The 13,287-nt window shown below is 53.2% G+C and overlaps 1 protein-coding gene across 1 annotated transcript; it reads right to left on the reverse strand.

Annotated features, from left to right (window-relative positions):
• Window positions 1-920: 920 nt before the first annotated feature.
• Window positions 921-10,391, reverse strand: atg16l2 (ATG16 autophagy related 16-like 2 (S. cerevisiae)). The gene is made up of 18 exons (XM_023962015.2): window positions 10,085-10,391; window positions 9,656-9,713; window positions 9,507-9,579; window positions 8,578-8,651; window positions 8,170-8,421; window positions 7,732-7,824; window positions 7,551-7,631; window positions 6,762-6,809; window positions 6,582-6,684; window positions 5,713-5,818; window positions 5,576-5,646; window positions 4,129-4,200; window positions 3,879-3,999; window positions 3,700-3,805; window positions 3,022-3,174; window positions 2,904-2,951; window positions 2,734-2,835; window positions 921-2,663 (listed from the first exon to the last, which is right to left on the reverse strand). Exons 1-18 carry the CDS (start codon window positions 10,278-10,280, stop codon window positions 2,570-2,572), a joined length of 1,851 nt encoding a protein of 616 aa, XP_023817783.1. The 5' UTR covers window positions 10,281-10,391; the 3' UTR covers window positions 921-2,569.
• Window positions 10,392-13,287: the final 2,896 nt, after the last annotated feature.

The raw sequence follows: 13,287 nt of genomic DNA on the forward strand, positions 1-13,287 counted from the left end.
GAGAACCAAAAGGAGGAGAACCACAGAGAGGAGGAGAACCAAAGGTAAGAGGAGAACCAAAAGGAGGAGGAGAACCTAAAATAGGTGGAAAACCAAAGGGAGGAGAACCAAAGGGAGGAGAATCAAAGGGAGGAGAACCAAAGGTAAGAGGAGAACCAAAAGGAGGAAGAGAACCTAAAATAGGTGGAAAACCAAAAGGAGGAGAACCAAAGGGAGGAGAACTAAAGGGAGGAGGAGAACCTAAAATAGGTGGAAAACCAAAGGGAGGAGAACCAAAGGGAGGAGAATCAAAGGGAGGAGAACCAAAGATAAAAGGAGAACCAAAAGGAGGAGAACCACAGAGAGGAGGAGAACCAAAGGTAAGAGGAGAACCAAAAGGAGGAAGAGAACCTAAAATAGGTGGAAAACCAAAAGGAGGAGAACCACAGGAAAAGGAGAACTAAAGGGGGAGAAACCAAAGGTAAGAGGAGAAACAAAGGGAGGAGGAGAACCAAAGGGAGGAGGAGAACCTAAAATAGGTGGAAAACCAAAGGGAGGAGAACCAAAGGGAGGAGAACGCATGATAAAAGGAGAACCACAGTGGAGGAGCAGAGCCAGCTGGCAGCGCCTCCTCATGAGCAGCTCCTGGAACTCCTGCTTCTCACAGTTTGGTCCACTTCTGGTTCTGGTTTCTCCTGGAGTCGCATGTGAAACCAGACCTGATGGAAAGGAGGTTCCAGCGGAACCATCGGACCGGAACTCCTTCAGAGCATCAGGAGACCCGACTGGACGGGTCTGAGCCCCTTCTCCAAAGCTTTGATGAAGACCATCGTCAGGCCCCACGATGAAGATTCTCTGCATCTAACCATGTTTGCAGGGAGGGGAGGAGCCTCCACTGACCAATCACCTGAAGATGAACAAACACCCCCAGAGGAACAGCAGAAGATCCAAAACTTTATTACAAACTCTGCTGGAACAGAAACTGGAGGCGGAGCAAACTGCTGGTTCCGTTAGACCAGGGGTCGGTAACCCATGGCAACCCATCCCTCTGTTGTGGCTCCCTGTGACTTTGGAAAATAATGAGTATTTTAAAAAAAATTAATTTGATTTTAGTCTGTTCATATTTCATGGCATTTCAAAGGCGCTGCTGGCTCCATACGAAGCGCGTGGCACATAAAAAACAGCTTCCTTAATGAATGAGCTCGTCTTTATCGGTGAGAACCGCAGAGCTGACAGCAGGAGGAGACTTCAATAATCACTCCGGGTCCGGAGTGGTCTTCTGCCGGGAACTTGACGTGCCGCAGGGCAGAAAGCAACTTTCTGATGACAGACAGTTTGCGCTCAGAGTTTTTAAACACGCATGTGCAGTGACGTATGTTTCAGAGCAGGGCTGCTCATTACGTCCATCGCCATCGACGGTCGATCTTCACGGACATGAGGGTAGATTGCGGGACAGAGAAGATTACAAAAAAAGGACTTTTCAAAAATCCACCAGCCAATCAAAATCCTCACCGAAAAGGACGGGACTTGATTGACATGTAGAACGGCCAATCGGACATCCTGTGACACATACGTCACTGCAGACGCGTGTTTAAATTCACTGAGCTCAAACTCTCTGTCATCAGAAAGTTTTTTTCTGCCCCGGGGCACGTCAAGTCCCCGGCAGAAGACCAACAACCGGAGTGTTTATTGAAGACGCCCCGCGTGTCTCCTCCTGCTATCAGCTCTGCAGCTCATCAAGGAAGCTGCGAGGCACGCGCTGCGAGGCACGCGCTGCGAGGCACGCGCTGCGTGCGAGGGCACGCGCTGCGAACGGAGCCTCATAATATGCCACGATGCTCCCCCATTGCACGCTTTAACAGAGCATGACATACGATGGTCGACGCTTTCTTTGTAATGAAACGCTTCATCTGTTAATACAAAAGGATCTTTGTGTACTCTCACTGTGTAGTTTTTAATCATCAGTACATAAACAATAATGTTCAAATAAACATGTAACTAATAAACATGACGATGGAAAGAAAGAAGTCCTGTTTCTGGACCGCGATCTACACTCAAGATCAACCGGTCGATCGTGATCGACGTGATGAGCAGCCTTGATATAATATAAACGTGCATAAACGGCTTGTGGCTCCGGGTGCTTTCTTCTCATTAGGGGCGGTCCCAAACGGCTCTTTGAGTAAAAAAGGTTGCCGACCCCCGCCTTAGACTCCAGTTCTGATCCGATAAACCAGAAAAACAGAAGATGTCCGTTCTTGACCTTTATCCTCTTCATCACCATCAGGTTCCACACAGGACACCGCCTCCCTTTCACCCTCGGAACCTCTGCTTAAAGAGATCAGCCTGGGAGTCCAACCACCAACCAGCTGATTGGCGGGCGGCTCCTCAGTCCAGCTGAGGCAGTCGTGGTTAAGAGCGCCACACCCACAAGCCCCGCCTCTTTCCTCTGGAGCAAGCTGCCCCCCGCTGGAAGAAGCGCGGCGGTCCAGCAGGCATTAGTGTTCTCCTCAGAGGATTACCTGGATCAGGTCTTCAGCCAATCAGAGCATGAAGCCCCTCCCCCACAGGTAAATGTGCAGGATCCTGCAGCTCAGAAGTCGCTCCAGAGGACGGCCCTCCGGCTCTTGTCCACGCTGACCACGTACTCTCCGGACAGAGACCAGGACACGGCGTTGACGGGCGAGCTGAAGGGGACAGGAAGCAGTGACTCATGATGCACGCCACATCCTGGCAGCTGAGGACACGCCCACTCACCGGTGCTCCTCGAGGAGGCGGGTCTCCAGGTTTGCGGTGGAGACTCTCCAAACGTACACGCTGCCGTCTGCTGACCCGGCCGCCACATAGCTGCTGTCCGGGCTGCACAGAGAGAACCGCGTCACGCCAACGCCGCTCTACAGGAAGCGGGGGAGTGGGCGGAGCCTTACCTGATCACCGCTTTTGTGCTGTCGCTGCCACATTTGAAGCCCTCCGCTCTGAGGCACAAAGACAGCGTGAGCTCCGTGGGCCTGCTCGCCATGATCGCAGAGCTGGCTCCACCCCTACCTGAAGACCACGCGGTCGCGGCTCCACCTCCTCAGGTCCACCAGCTGCAGGCTGTCGTCACGGCAACAGCTGAGCACTTGTCTATGGTCGTAACTCAGGTCCAGAGAGGTGACTCTGCCCTGAGACGGCAGCTCCTGAACACAGCCCCCCAACCTGAAGGAGGGAGAACATGTGAGAGGAGGAAGCTTCTGCTCCTCCTCCTCATCTTCATCAGATCGCAGAGCGAAATGACGTCAATGTTGTGACGTTCTCAAAGTTCCTAAACATTTGTTTTCTGAATAAGGGGCGGAGTCAGACAGGATTTCGCCGCACGCACTCAGAGACGGCGTCTTTTCTGCTCTCATGACGGCTACCGCTTTGGCAGCCATTTTGGATCATGACATCACAAGCTCTGATTGGACAGAAGCCCTCTGAAGTTTTGTCGACACGCCGTCAACCAATCAGGGAAGGCAAAGACGATGATGTCATCGCTGCGTTCTGTCTCTGATCGTTTCTGTCGATATTTTCTGCAGCAGCCGCAGGAATTATGGAGGACGGAGGTGACTGGACAGCAGGCTTGTCAGTCATCTGCTGCCTAAGGATGCAGGCAGTGCTGTTGCTAGGTAACAGAGGCAGACAGGGTTGCCATAGAAACAGACGGCACAGAGTGGAGAGAGGAGTCGGCTGAGGAGGAGTGACCTGCCGTCCCAGACTCTGATCTTGGAGTCGAAGTGTCCGCTGATGATGCAGTTCCCGGAGCAGACCAGGTCGCTGCAGGAAGACGGCGTCTCCACCTGCTGCACACCTGAACACACACACACACACACTTGATCACCTGGAGCTGCTCTCCAACCAGCACTGAGCACGTGCAGACTCACAGGCCGCTCTCTGCAGGTCCCACAGTCGGATGGTCCGGTCGGCGCTTCCCGTCACCACCTGATGGGGCGCTGAGGTGAACCTGGCCGCCGTCACCTTCCTGCTGTGACCTGTCAGAGTCACCTGACACACACGCACAGACTTCTGGGTAACGGAGGTTTTATGACCCACATTCCTCCCCTTCAGATTTCTGTTACCGAGAACGGATCCTCTCTGACAGACACAAACGTTTAGTGGGTCAGACTCTGGTACCTTAGGATTGGAGTCGCCGAGGCGCCACAACAAGGCCGACCGATCGAAAGAGGCTGCCAGGACCCGGCGACCCTGCAGACACAGACGCGCACAGGCGTGAACGGCCGGCCCGCTACGGCGAGCCGAAGAGGAGGAAGAGGTCCAGCCATCAAACAGCTTCAGTGTTTAGTGTTTCTGTTCAGCTTCATCCACACAAAAGAGAAAAAACAACAAAAACATTTTGATGTGAGAAAACATCAAATGGTGACGGCTCTGACCTTTGACCTTTGACCATTTCATCCAGCCACGCAAACTGGTTGAAGGTGAGATGACACCAGGGCTCAGAGTGGTTCTGTTCTGCTGGATGATGGGATGTAAAAAGGAGGGAGCGTTCCAAGACCCCCCAACAACCACAGAGAAAGAACAACTGCGCCCCCCGGGACAGCAGGACCGCCACAGGGGCCCCCAAAGCCAGACAGCAGGGAGGTTTCAGGGGGACAGAGAGTGCAAGCCCCACCCAAACCAGAGGAGCAGCCCCCCGCTGCGCTGGAAGGGCCCTACGCGGGCCCCGCCCCCGTAGAGCCCCCCACCACCGCCCGAGAGTTCTGAGCATCCCCCGACCCCAGGCCCCCCCACGCTCCAGGGAGCCACCCAACTGGCCCACGGCTGGTCCAGGACACAGCGGGGCAGGGGCCCCCGCCCATGAGGAGGACGCCAGGGCAAGAGGGGGTCCACCATGATTGTTGTAGACATGGGGGCCCGGCTCGCCCACAGATGGAATTTGGAGAAGGCCGGCCTCGAGGTTAAAGGACCAGAACCCCCACCGCAGGGACACGGACACCCCCAGGCTCAGGTGTGATGTGATCCCCGATTCCACGTCGTATAAGAGAACTCAGAGATCCCTCCCTCCCTACGTGGAGAGAGGGGGGCCCCAGGAAGCCAGCAGCCAGGGGACACGCCGTCGCCCAGGGCCCAGCACCCCCCTCCAGGGATGGGGTAGGGGACAGACGGTCCCACCTTCCTTGTATAATGTGTGTGTGTGTTGGAGTGGATATTGTTGTGTACTAAAGGGTGCGGTTAAAATTGGTGGGCGGGGCTCTGGGACATCTCCGTCACGACATTTTTGGCGTATACTTATATAGCGCCTTTCTTCCTACAAGGACAAAGCGCTTTACAGTCACACACACATTCACTCACACATTCACACACTGATGGCGGCTCCGCTGCCAAACACAGGCGCCCGCCTACCCCCAGAGGCAAGGTGGGGTTCAGTGTCTTGCCCAAGGACACTTCGACTCATGGGCGTGCAAGGCGGGAATCGAACCTGCAATCTTACGATCATGGGTCGACCGCCCTACCGCTGCACCACGGCCACCCACATTTTTAAACCAAACTCAGATTTGTCTGCTGGATAAATTTGGTCGTGTTGGCTTGCCGTAGCGCTCAGCAACACTGACTCCTCCCTTACCGTGTGATCAAACTCCACGCAGGTGACGCCCTCTGTGCTCCCATCCAGAGTCGCTCTGTGCGTCAGCGTGCCTGGTGACATCATCAGTGAGGTCACAACCACAAACGCCCGTTAAGCAGCCCTGCGTGCAGCAGTACCTGCTCGCAGCTCCCACAGCTTGACGACCCGGTCCGTCCCGCCGGTGGCCAGCAGGTCCGAGCTGCAGCTGAACCGCACTGCATTGATGCCTTGCTCGTGGGCCTCCTGGAAGGAGAAGAACAGCCGTTACTATGGATACGAAGAGCTCGGGGCATGTCAATGCTGACACAGTGAGGGATTGTGGGAAGGAAGACCAGCACAGAGAAGCTCTTTGTGTGCACTTGTCCGTGCACGTGTGCATGCTAGTGCAGGGGGTTCTGATGAGTGAGCAGCAGTGCACGTGCACGTGCACATAAAGTCAGGAGTGTAAATGACGTGAAGACAAACGGGATTTTGGTGAAAGTGTTTGTGTAGTTTATAGCTTCACCACTAGGGGGAGACAAACTCTGATCCAGACCTTCTTACTGAGAACAGGCTGATTGGTTTGAGTCTTTGATTGGCTGATGCAGCTGCACCGGTTCAGTTCTGGTTCTGAGTTCTGGTTCAGACCCACATCCTCCTACAGAAACTAAGATTCTGCTCTGCTTCTGTCTGTGTGTGTGTGTGTGTGTGTGTTGCTGTGTGTGTGTGTGTGTGTTGCTGTGTGTGTGTGTGTTGCTGTGTGTGTGTGTGTTGCTGTGTGTGTGTGTGTGTGTTGCTGTGTGTGTGTGTGTGTGTGTTGCTGTGTGTGTGTGTGTGTGTTGCTGTGTGTGTGTGTGTGTGTTGCTGTGTGTGTGTGTGTGTGTGTTGCTGTGTGTGTGTGTGTTGCTGTGTGTGTGTGTGTGTGTGTTGCTGTGTGTGTGTGTGTGTGTTGCTGTGTGTGTGTGTGTGTGTTGCTGTGTGTGTGTGTGTGTGTTGCTGTGTGTGTGTGTGTGTGTGTGTGTGGTACCAGAACTTGCAGCGCTCGGGCAGGAACCCTGGCGTACATGCAGATCCTTACAGGACGGGGGAAGTCCTCCTCTAAACTACAGACGGAGAGGCCACGCCTCTTCCTGATGACATCACACACAGTTATTCACACATTCAAGAACACCTGAGCAATCCAAGCCAAACCTGGAGTGAGACTCACTGAAAGAAGCCTCTGAAGGAGTGGAAGATCCTGGAAGTGGAGGCCGACCTGTGACACAAGCAAACGCTGATGAAGCGGACACGGAAAGCCACGGCGACCGAGAGAACACGCGTGTTCTCAGCATGGTGAGACTGACCTGAACGTCACAACATCATTGATCAATTCTGAACGAGCTCTGAGGCCTTTAGTGGTGAACTGGATTGGTTTAGTCTAAACTATGGTCTGCATAGAGGTCAACTCTGAGGTCTGACTGCTTCAGCTTCCATCCTCCTGCTTGGTGTGACCGCGGCCTTTGACCTCAGACCCCACCCGTCTGGACAGACTTTCCAACACCAACTTACCACTCAACCGGTTCCACTCCTGTCTTTCAGGCCAAACTCAATTAATTCCATTATAATGCCCCCCCACCCCCACCCCCCCACCCCCACACACACACACACACACACAAACGCACACAGGTGTGCCCCAAGGCTCTGTCCTGGGGCCTCTGCTGGTCATCATCTACCGACCCCCCCTGGTCGTTTCTTCCATAAATCGGAATAAGGTTATTTGACCCCCCCCCCCCCCCCCCTCAGGTTCAGAGTCTGGGTGTCATCCTCTCTCTCCTTTCCCCCCCACATCAATAACATCACCTGGACCGCTCACTCCCACCCTCACAACACCCGCCGTCTCCGCCCCTCCCCTCCCCACAGCCGTTCCACAAGCACCTCCCTTTTATCAGGACCCCCCAGCAAATTATGCTCATCCTCATTCTTATTGTTGTCAAAAACGCGGCGAGATGCTCCAGACCTGAACAGACGAGCCTGTTTCCGCCCGCCGGACTCATCCTGACCTTCAGGTTTTGGAAAGGCCTCTAAGGAGGGGGGGTTCCTGGAAGGACAACGACAATAAAGACCAAATCCACCAAATCTACCAAAGGCCAAATCCTTCTGACACAGAGACGTTCATGAATGACATTCAGCTGCTTTACTTCTTTACTTGGTCTTCTGAAACCCTCAGGTCAGTGTTTCCACCGACGGTGACCTTTGACCTGGCAGCGGCCTGCAGCGGCGTTTCTGGAGCTCTAATGGAGAAACAACAAATAGATTTAGGGGAGAGAAGCCACGCCCCTCAGGTGAGCAAAGGAAAGGTGCAGCAGACTGAGGAGAGAGCAGAGACTCTGAGGCAGAGATGAAGACGAAGATGAAGATGCTGAGGTTCTGTTTGGGACCAGGATGGACCATCAGGTCCGTCAGAGGATCAGAACATGGATGTTCTGGAGATCCATGCAGATGGAGACGCTTGAGAGGAGGAGCAGTGATGATGCTGAGGGTGGAGACACCAGGAAAGAGGAGGTCCATGGATGGAGGACATGAGGAGGAGGAGGAGAGGGCTGGAAGGCCCAGCACCTGTGGAACAGGTGTGTTACCTGCAGCAGCGTTCTTTCAGGCTGTTCATGCGGGCAGCAGCTTGGTTCTTCTGGACCAGGATGTCCTCCAGCAGCTGCTCCTCCCTCCTTTTCTCCTCCCTGAGCCTGGACTCCGCCTCCCTCCGTCTTTCCAGCAGGGCGTCGTACTCCACCTTCAGCGCCCCGTTCTCCTGCTGGACCTGCTCCACCCGGCCCTGCAGCTCCTGCCGGGCTCCTCTGCCGGCCTGCAGCTGCAGCTGCTCGTCCTCCAGCCTGAAGACGCAGAACCGGAGGATCCGTTTGGGTTCTTTCACTTCAAAAAGCTACAGTAGTTACGTTCAAACACAGGAACCCGGGTCTGGGCAGCCCACCCCGCCCCCACCCCCAGGAAAAGCACTGCAGATCAGGTGTGTGAGGAGCACGACTCACCTGGCACGCTGTGTTTCCAGAATTCCATCCTTGATCCTAATCTGCTGCTGCAGCTCCACCACCTGATAGGCCAGCTGCAACGAGGAGGAGGCGGAGTCAGGGCTGCCTGTCATCAGCAGGCCAGCTTCCTGGATCTGAGTTCACTCCAGGACAGATGTAGAACCAGATAAAACCGCTTCCGTCCTCAGGTGAGCTTCAGACCCAAAGCTACTGCAGTAAGAGCGGGAATCAAAGCCCTTTTATTTTGAAAATCAGGTGGATTCTCTCTGGAGACTTCCTGTTGACTTGATGCAGTAACTGAACTCTCAGGTGAGAGGTCAACATGTCAGAGGTGAGCTGCTGCCTTTTCACAGAATCGGAAGCAAACCAAGGAGGTGTTGCAGTTCCTCAGAAGGCCACTGGGGGCTGGATCCAGCACAAACGGCAGATTCCATGAACCCGCTGACCGGAGATCCAAACTTCATTCCTGTTCCTGACGGCAGAGGAGGAATGACGTTTGAAATCTCTGGCTGGAATTGATTAGAGATTACCTTTGTCCAGATTTGGGGGTGTGGCCTTCTGTGAACAGGTGGGTGGAGCCATCAGAGCGTCAAACTTTACTTTGCTCCACCCATTTGCTCATGTTTACAACATTGTCGAGTGGGTGTCGTACGGCGGTGGAATCCAGGGGTCGAGGGTCATCTGGGGCGCTCTGACGCTCCAGAACCCCAGCTTTACTGGATTCTGGTTCTGGTTCCAGTCCGGCCCTCTGCAGCAGGATTCTGGTTTCCTGTACTTATTTAGCTTCAACAGAGGCCCGAAGGCCTCCATCACACCGACCACACTTCGCCTTTCAGCAGGAAAAGCCGTTGGTCGGCCCCCCCGTGGCTGCCCGTCATGATTGGGACACGCCCACCGCGGCTCCCCTGCCTCACACCTGAACTGCTCACCTCTCCAGTTATCTTCTGGAACCTGATGTTCTGCTGCTGCAGGAAGGACAGCGAGGTGTCTGCAGAGGGACGCCTGGGTGCACAAAACAAACACCTCATCATCCTCACAGTGGCAGCTGTCAGCGCTCAGGTGGGCTCAGGTGAGTTACCTGGCGGGGCCGCTCAGCATTCCTTTGGTCAGGCTGGTTTTCTCCAGAATCTGAGTGTCTGAAAGAGATCCAGAATCCGGGTCACGTCTGTCGGATCGGAACATGCAGCCCAACTTCAAGTTTAGCTGAACCAAACTCCATTCAGAACTCCAACCTGCCCAGGTCAAGTGCGCATGCGTGGGTTCAGCGTGAACCAAAGCTCAGAGGATCGCAAAACCCCAATCTTCCTACAATCTGGATCATCTGGATTCTGACACCTGGACCGGTACCAAACCAGCGGAGTGCAGCCGAACAATGAAGGAGCCGCCGCTCTTTCGGTTTGCACCCATATTACGTGTCTTTGTTCAAACCGGACCCGGTTCTGACGGGTCTCGTTAACGGAGATGATTTTTGAATGGAGTTTGTTTTAAGCTGTTTAAGGAAGCTCACACAAGCGGATCAGGTCCTGGAACATGGAGCTCTGGGTCCGGTCTCTGTGCCTCAGCTGCCGGATGACGTGCCTTCGCCACGGCTCCGCGATCCTGCGGGCGCCGCCCGGAACCGGGGGTCCTCCGCCCGGAACCGGGGGTCCGCCGCCCGGAACCGGGACTCCACCGCCCCGCAGCGGCTCCGCCACGGGATCCATGCCGTCTGAGCGGCCGCCTGTGTCCGCTCCTGCCCCGGCCCGCCGCCGCTGCTCGCTTCCTCTTTTTGTTTATTTCACTTTTAGCCGTCAGTTTCGTCATTTAGGGGGCGGAGTCTCGGGACTCTGAGCCAACCCCCCCATTTTTATCTTTTATTGAAGTTTATACAATGATTTTGGGGGGGGGGGGGGGGGGGTTAGAATCCGTGGAGCAGAAGAGGTCCTAAAATAGAATCATTTCTATGCAGACGACATCCAGCTCTACTGTTCTTTCCCGGAAAATGATCACCAAGAACTACAAATCTTACTGAATTGCTTAACGAGCTTTAAAACATGAACAGTGATCATTTGGTCCTAAAACCCCAGACGCTGATTTTTGCCCCAGAACATCAAACCTCTTCCATCAGACCCCTGGTCGTGTCCCTGAAGGTCACTCAAAGCAGCGAGATCATCTGTTTTTATCATCTGACCTGGAAACAATCATCCAGGCTTTTATCTGTCCTGGTTTAGATGACTGCATCTCTCTTTTACCCGTTTTCCAAAGCTCTGCAGGAGGCTTTGAACAGGAACCAGTGAACGCATCACTGCTCTGTTGTCGGCTCTACATCGCTTCCCTGTCAAATTTCAAATTGATTTTAAAATTCTACTTTTCGTTTTCAGAGCCTTGCATGGTCAAGCTCCCTGACCTTTAACCCCGTCCTCTTTGGGCCGATCCTTGAGGTCTTCCAGGCAGAATCTTGGAGGCGTTCTGTCCTTCACCGCCGTGGCTCCTCGTCTCTGGACCTCCCTCCATGGTCGCTGCGTCACATTTAAAGCTTGGAGTGGATTTTAGTTCTGGTTTGGTATTTTATCACTTTTGTGATTTTGTGCTCTTTATGTGATTGCGATTCGTTCGCAATCACATAAAGAGCATCCACAACACTTTGGACATACCGGATCGGTCGAGGCCCGGGTTAACAACGACCGCCACCGATGCTGTTAACCTACAGGGTGTCGGTGGAAATTTGACTACTGTTGGTGGAAGAAAGAGGGGAGGCAGAAGGGTCCGTGGCCAGAGAGAGAAGGGAAAAGGCAGGAACATAGGTTTGAGAATAGGGACTCTTAACGTTGGTACAATGACAGGGAAAGGCAGAGAGCTGGCAGACATGATGGAGAGAAGGAAGGTAGATGTACTGTGTGTGCAGGAGACAAGGTGGAAGGGCAGCAAGGCACGTAGTATTGGAGGAGGATACAAACTGTTCTATCATGGTGTTGATAGGAAGAGAAACGGGGTAGGAGTGATTCTGAAGGGGGAGTTTGTAAACAGTGTTCTAGAGGTGAAAAGAGTCTCAGACAGGATGATGAGCCTAAAGTTAGAAATTGAAGGGGTGATGGTGAATGTAGTCAGTGGGTATGCGCCACAGGTTGGCTGTGAGTTAGAAGTGAAGGAGAGATTCTGGAGTGAGTTGGATGAGGTCATAGAGAGTTTTCCCAGAGGAGAGAGAGTTGTTATTGGAGCAGACTTTAATGGGCATGTTGGTGAGTTGAGACAGGTCCTGGGTGGTCAGGATGAGCTTCCAGATGACTGGGAAACTACAGCAGAGATTATCAGGGAAACAGGTAGGAAGGTGCTAGGTGTGTCATCTGGAAAGAGGAAAGACGGTAAAGAGACTTGGTGGTGGAATGAGGAAGTACAGGAATGCGTCCAGAGGAAGAGGTTGGCTAAAAGGAAGTGGGATGTAGAAAGGACTGAGGAAGGTAGACAGGAGTACAAGGAAGCGCAGCGTAAAGTGAAGAGAGAGGTGGCAAAGGCCAAACAGAAAGCTTACGATGAGCTATATGACAGGTTAGACACAAAGGAAGGAGAGAAGGACTTGTACAGGCTAGCCAGACAGAGAGACAGAGATGGGAAGGACGTGCAACAGATAAGGGTGATTAAGGACAGAGATGGAAAGGTGCTAACAACCCAAGAGAGTGTACAGAAAAGATGGAAGGAGTATTTTGAGGAGCTGATGAACGAGGAAAATGACAGGGAAAGAAGGGAGGAAGATGTGGTTGTTGTGGAGCAGGAAGTAGCAGAGATTGGAAAGGATGAGGTTAGGAAGGCTCTGAAAAGGATGAAGAGCGGAAAGGCCGTTGGTCCTGATGACGTACCTGTGGAGGTATGGAAGTGCTTAGGAGAGACAGCAGTGGAATTTCTAACAAGGTTGTTCAATAGGATTTTAGAGAGTGAGAAGATGCCTGAGGAATGGAGGAGAAGCGTTCTGGTCCCAATCTTTAAGAACAAGGGTGACACGCAGAACTGCAGCAACTATAGAGGAATAAAGTTGATGAGCCACACAATGAAGCTGTGGGAAAGAGTAGTGGAAGCCAGGCTTAGGAAGAAGGTGGAGATTTGTGAGCAGCAGTATGGTTTCATGCCCCGTAAGAGCACCACTGATGCCATTTTTGCTTTGAGAATGTTGATGGAAAAGTACAGAGAAGGTCAGAAGGAGCTGCATTGTGTGTTCATAGATTTAGAGAAGGCGTATGACAGGGTGCCGAGGGAGGAGCTGTGGTACTGTATGAGGTCGTCTGGAGTGGCAGAAAAGTATGTCAGAGTAGTTCAGGACATGTATGAGAGAAGTATGACGGTGGTGAGATGTGCTGTAGGTCAGACAGAGGAGTTCAAGGTGGAGGTGGGACTACACCAAGGATCAGCTTTGAGTCCTTTTTTGTTTGCTATGCTGATGGACAGGCTGACAGACGAGGTAAGACAGGAATCTCCCTGGACAATGATGTTTGCGGATGACATTGTAATTTGCAGTGAGAGTAGAGAGCAGGTGGAGGAACAGCTAGAGAGGTGGAGGTTTGCTCTGGAAAGAAGAGGCATGAAGGTCAGTCGTAGTAAGACAGAATACATGTGTCTGAACGAGAGGGATCAAGGTAGAAGCGTTAGGTTACAGGGGGCTGAGGTGAAGAAGGTGCAGGAGTTTAAGTACTTGGGGTCAACAGTTCAGTGTGATGGGGAGTGTGGAAAAGAGGTGAAGAG

Source organism: Oryzias latipes, chromosome 13 (genome assembly GCF_053564925.1).
Source record: "Oryzias latipes strain Hd-rR chromosome 13, Olatipes_Hd-rR_3.1".
NCBI classification, from domain to species: domain Eukaryota; kingdom Metazoa; phylum Chordata; class Actinopteri; order Beloniformes; family Adrianichthyidae; genus Oryzias; species Oryzias latipes.

Bases quoted from the DNA above. Each gene is read 5' to 3' on its own strand.
- atg16l2 (XM_023962015.2), bottom strand. From the start codon at position 10,280: ATGGATCCCGTGGCGGAGCCGCTGCGGGGCGGTGGAGTCCCGGTTCCG. The intron at 8,652-9,506 runs GTGAGCAGTTCA...TCCTCGTTGCAG, and splicing joins TCCAGAAGATAACTGGAGAG to CTGGCCTATCAGGTGGTGGA. The intron at 6,685-6,761 runs GTGAGTCTCACT...TGATGTCATCAG, and splicing joins TCCTTCAGAGGCTTCTTTCA to GAAGAGGCGTGGCCTCTCCG.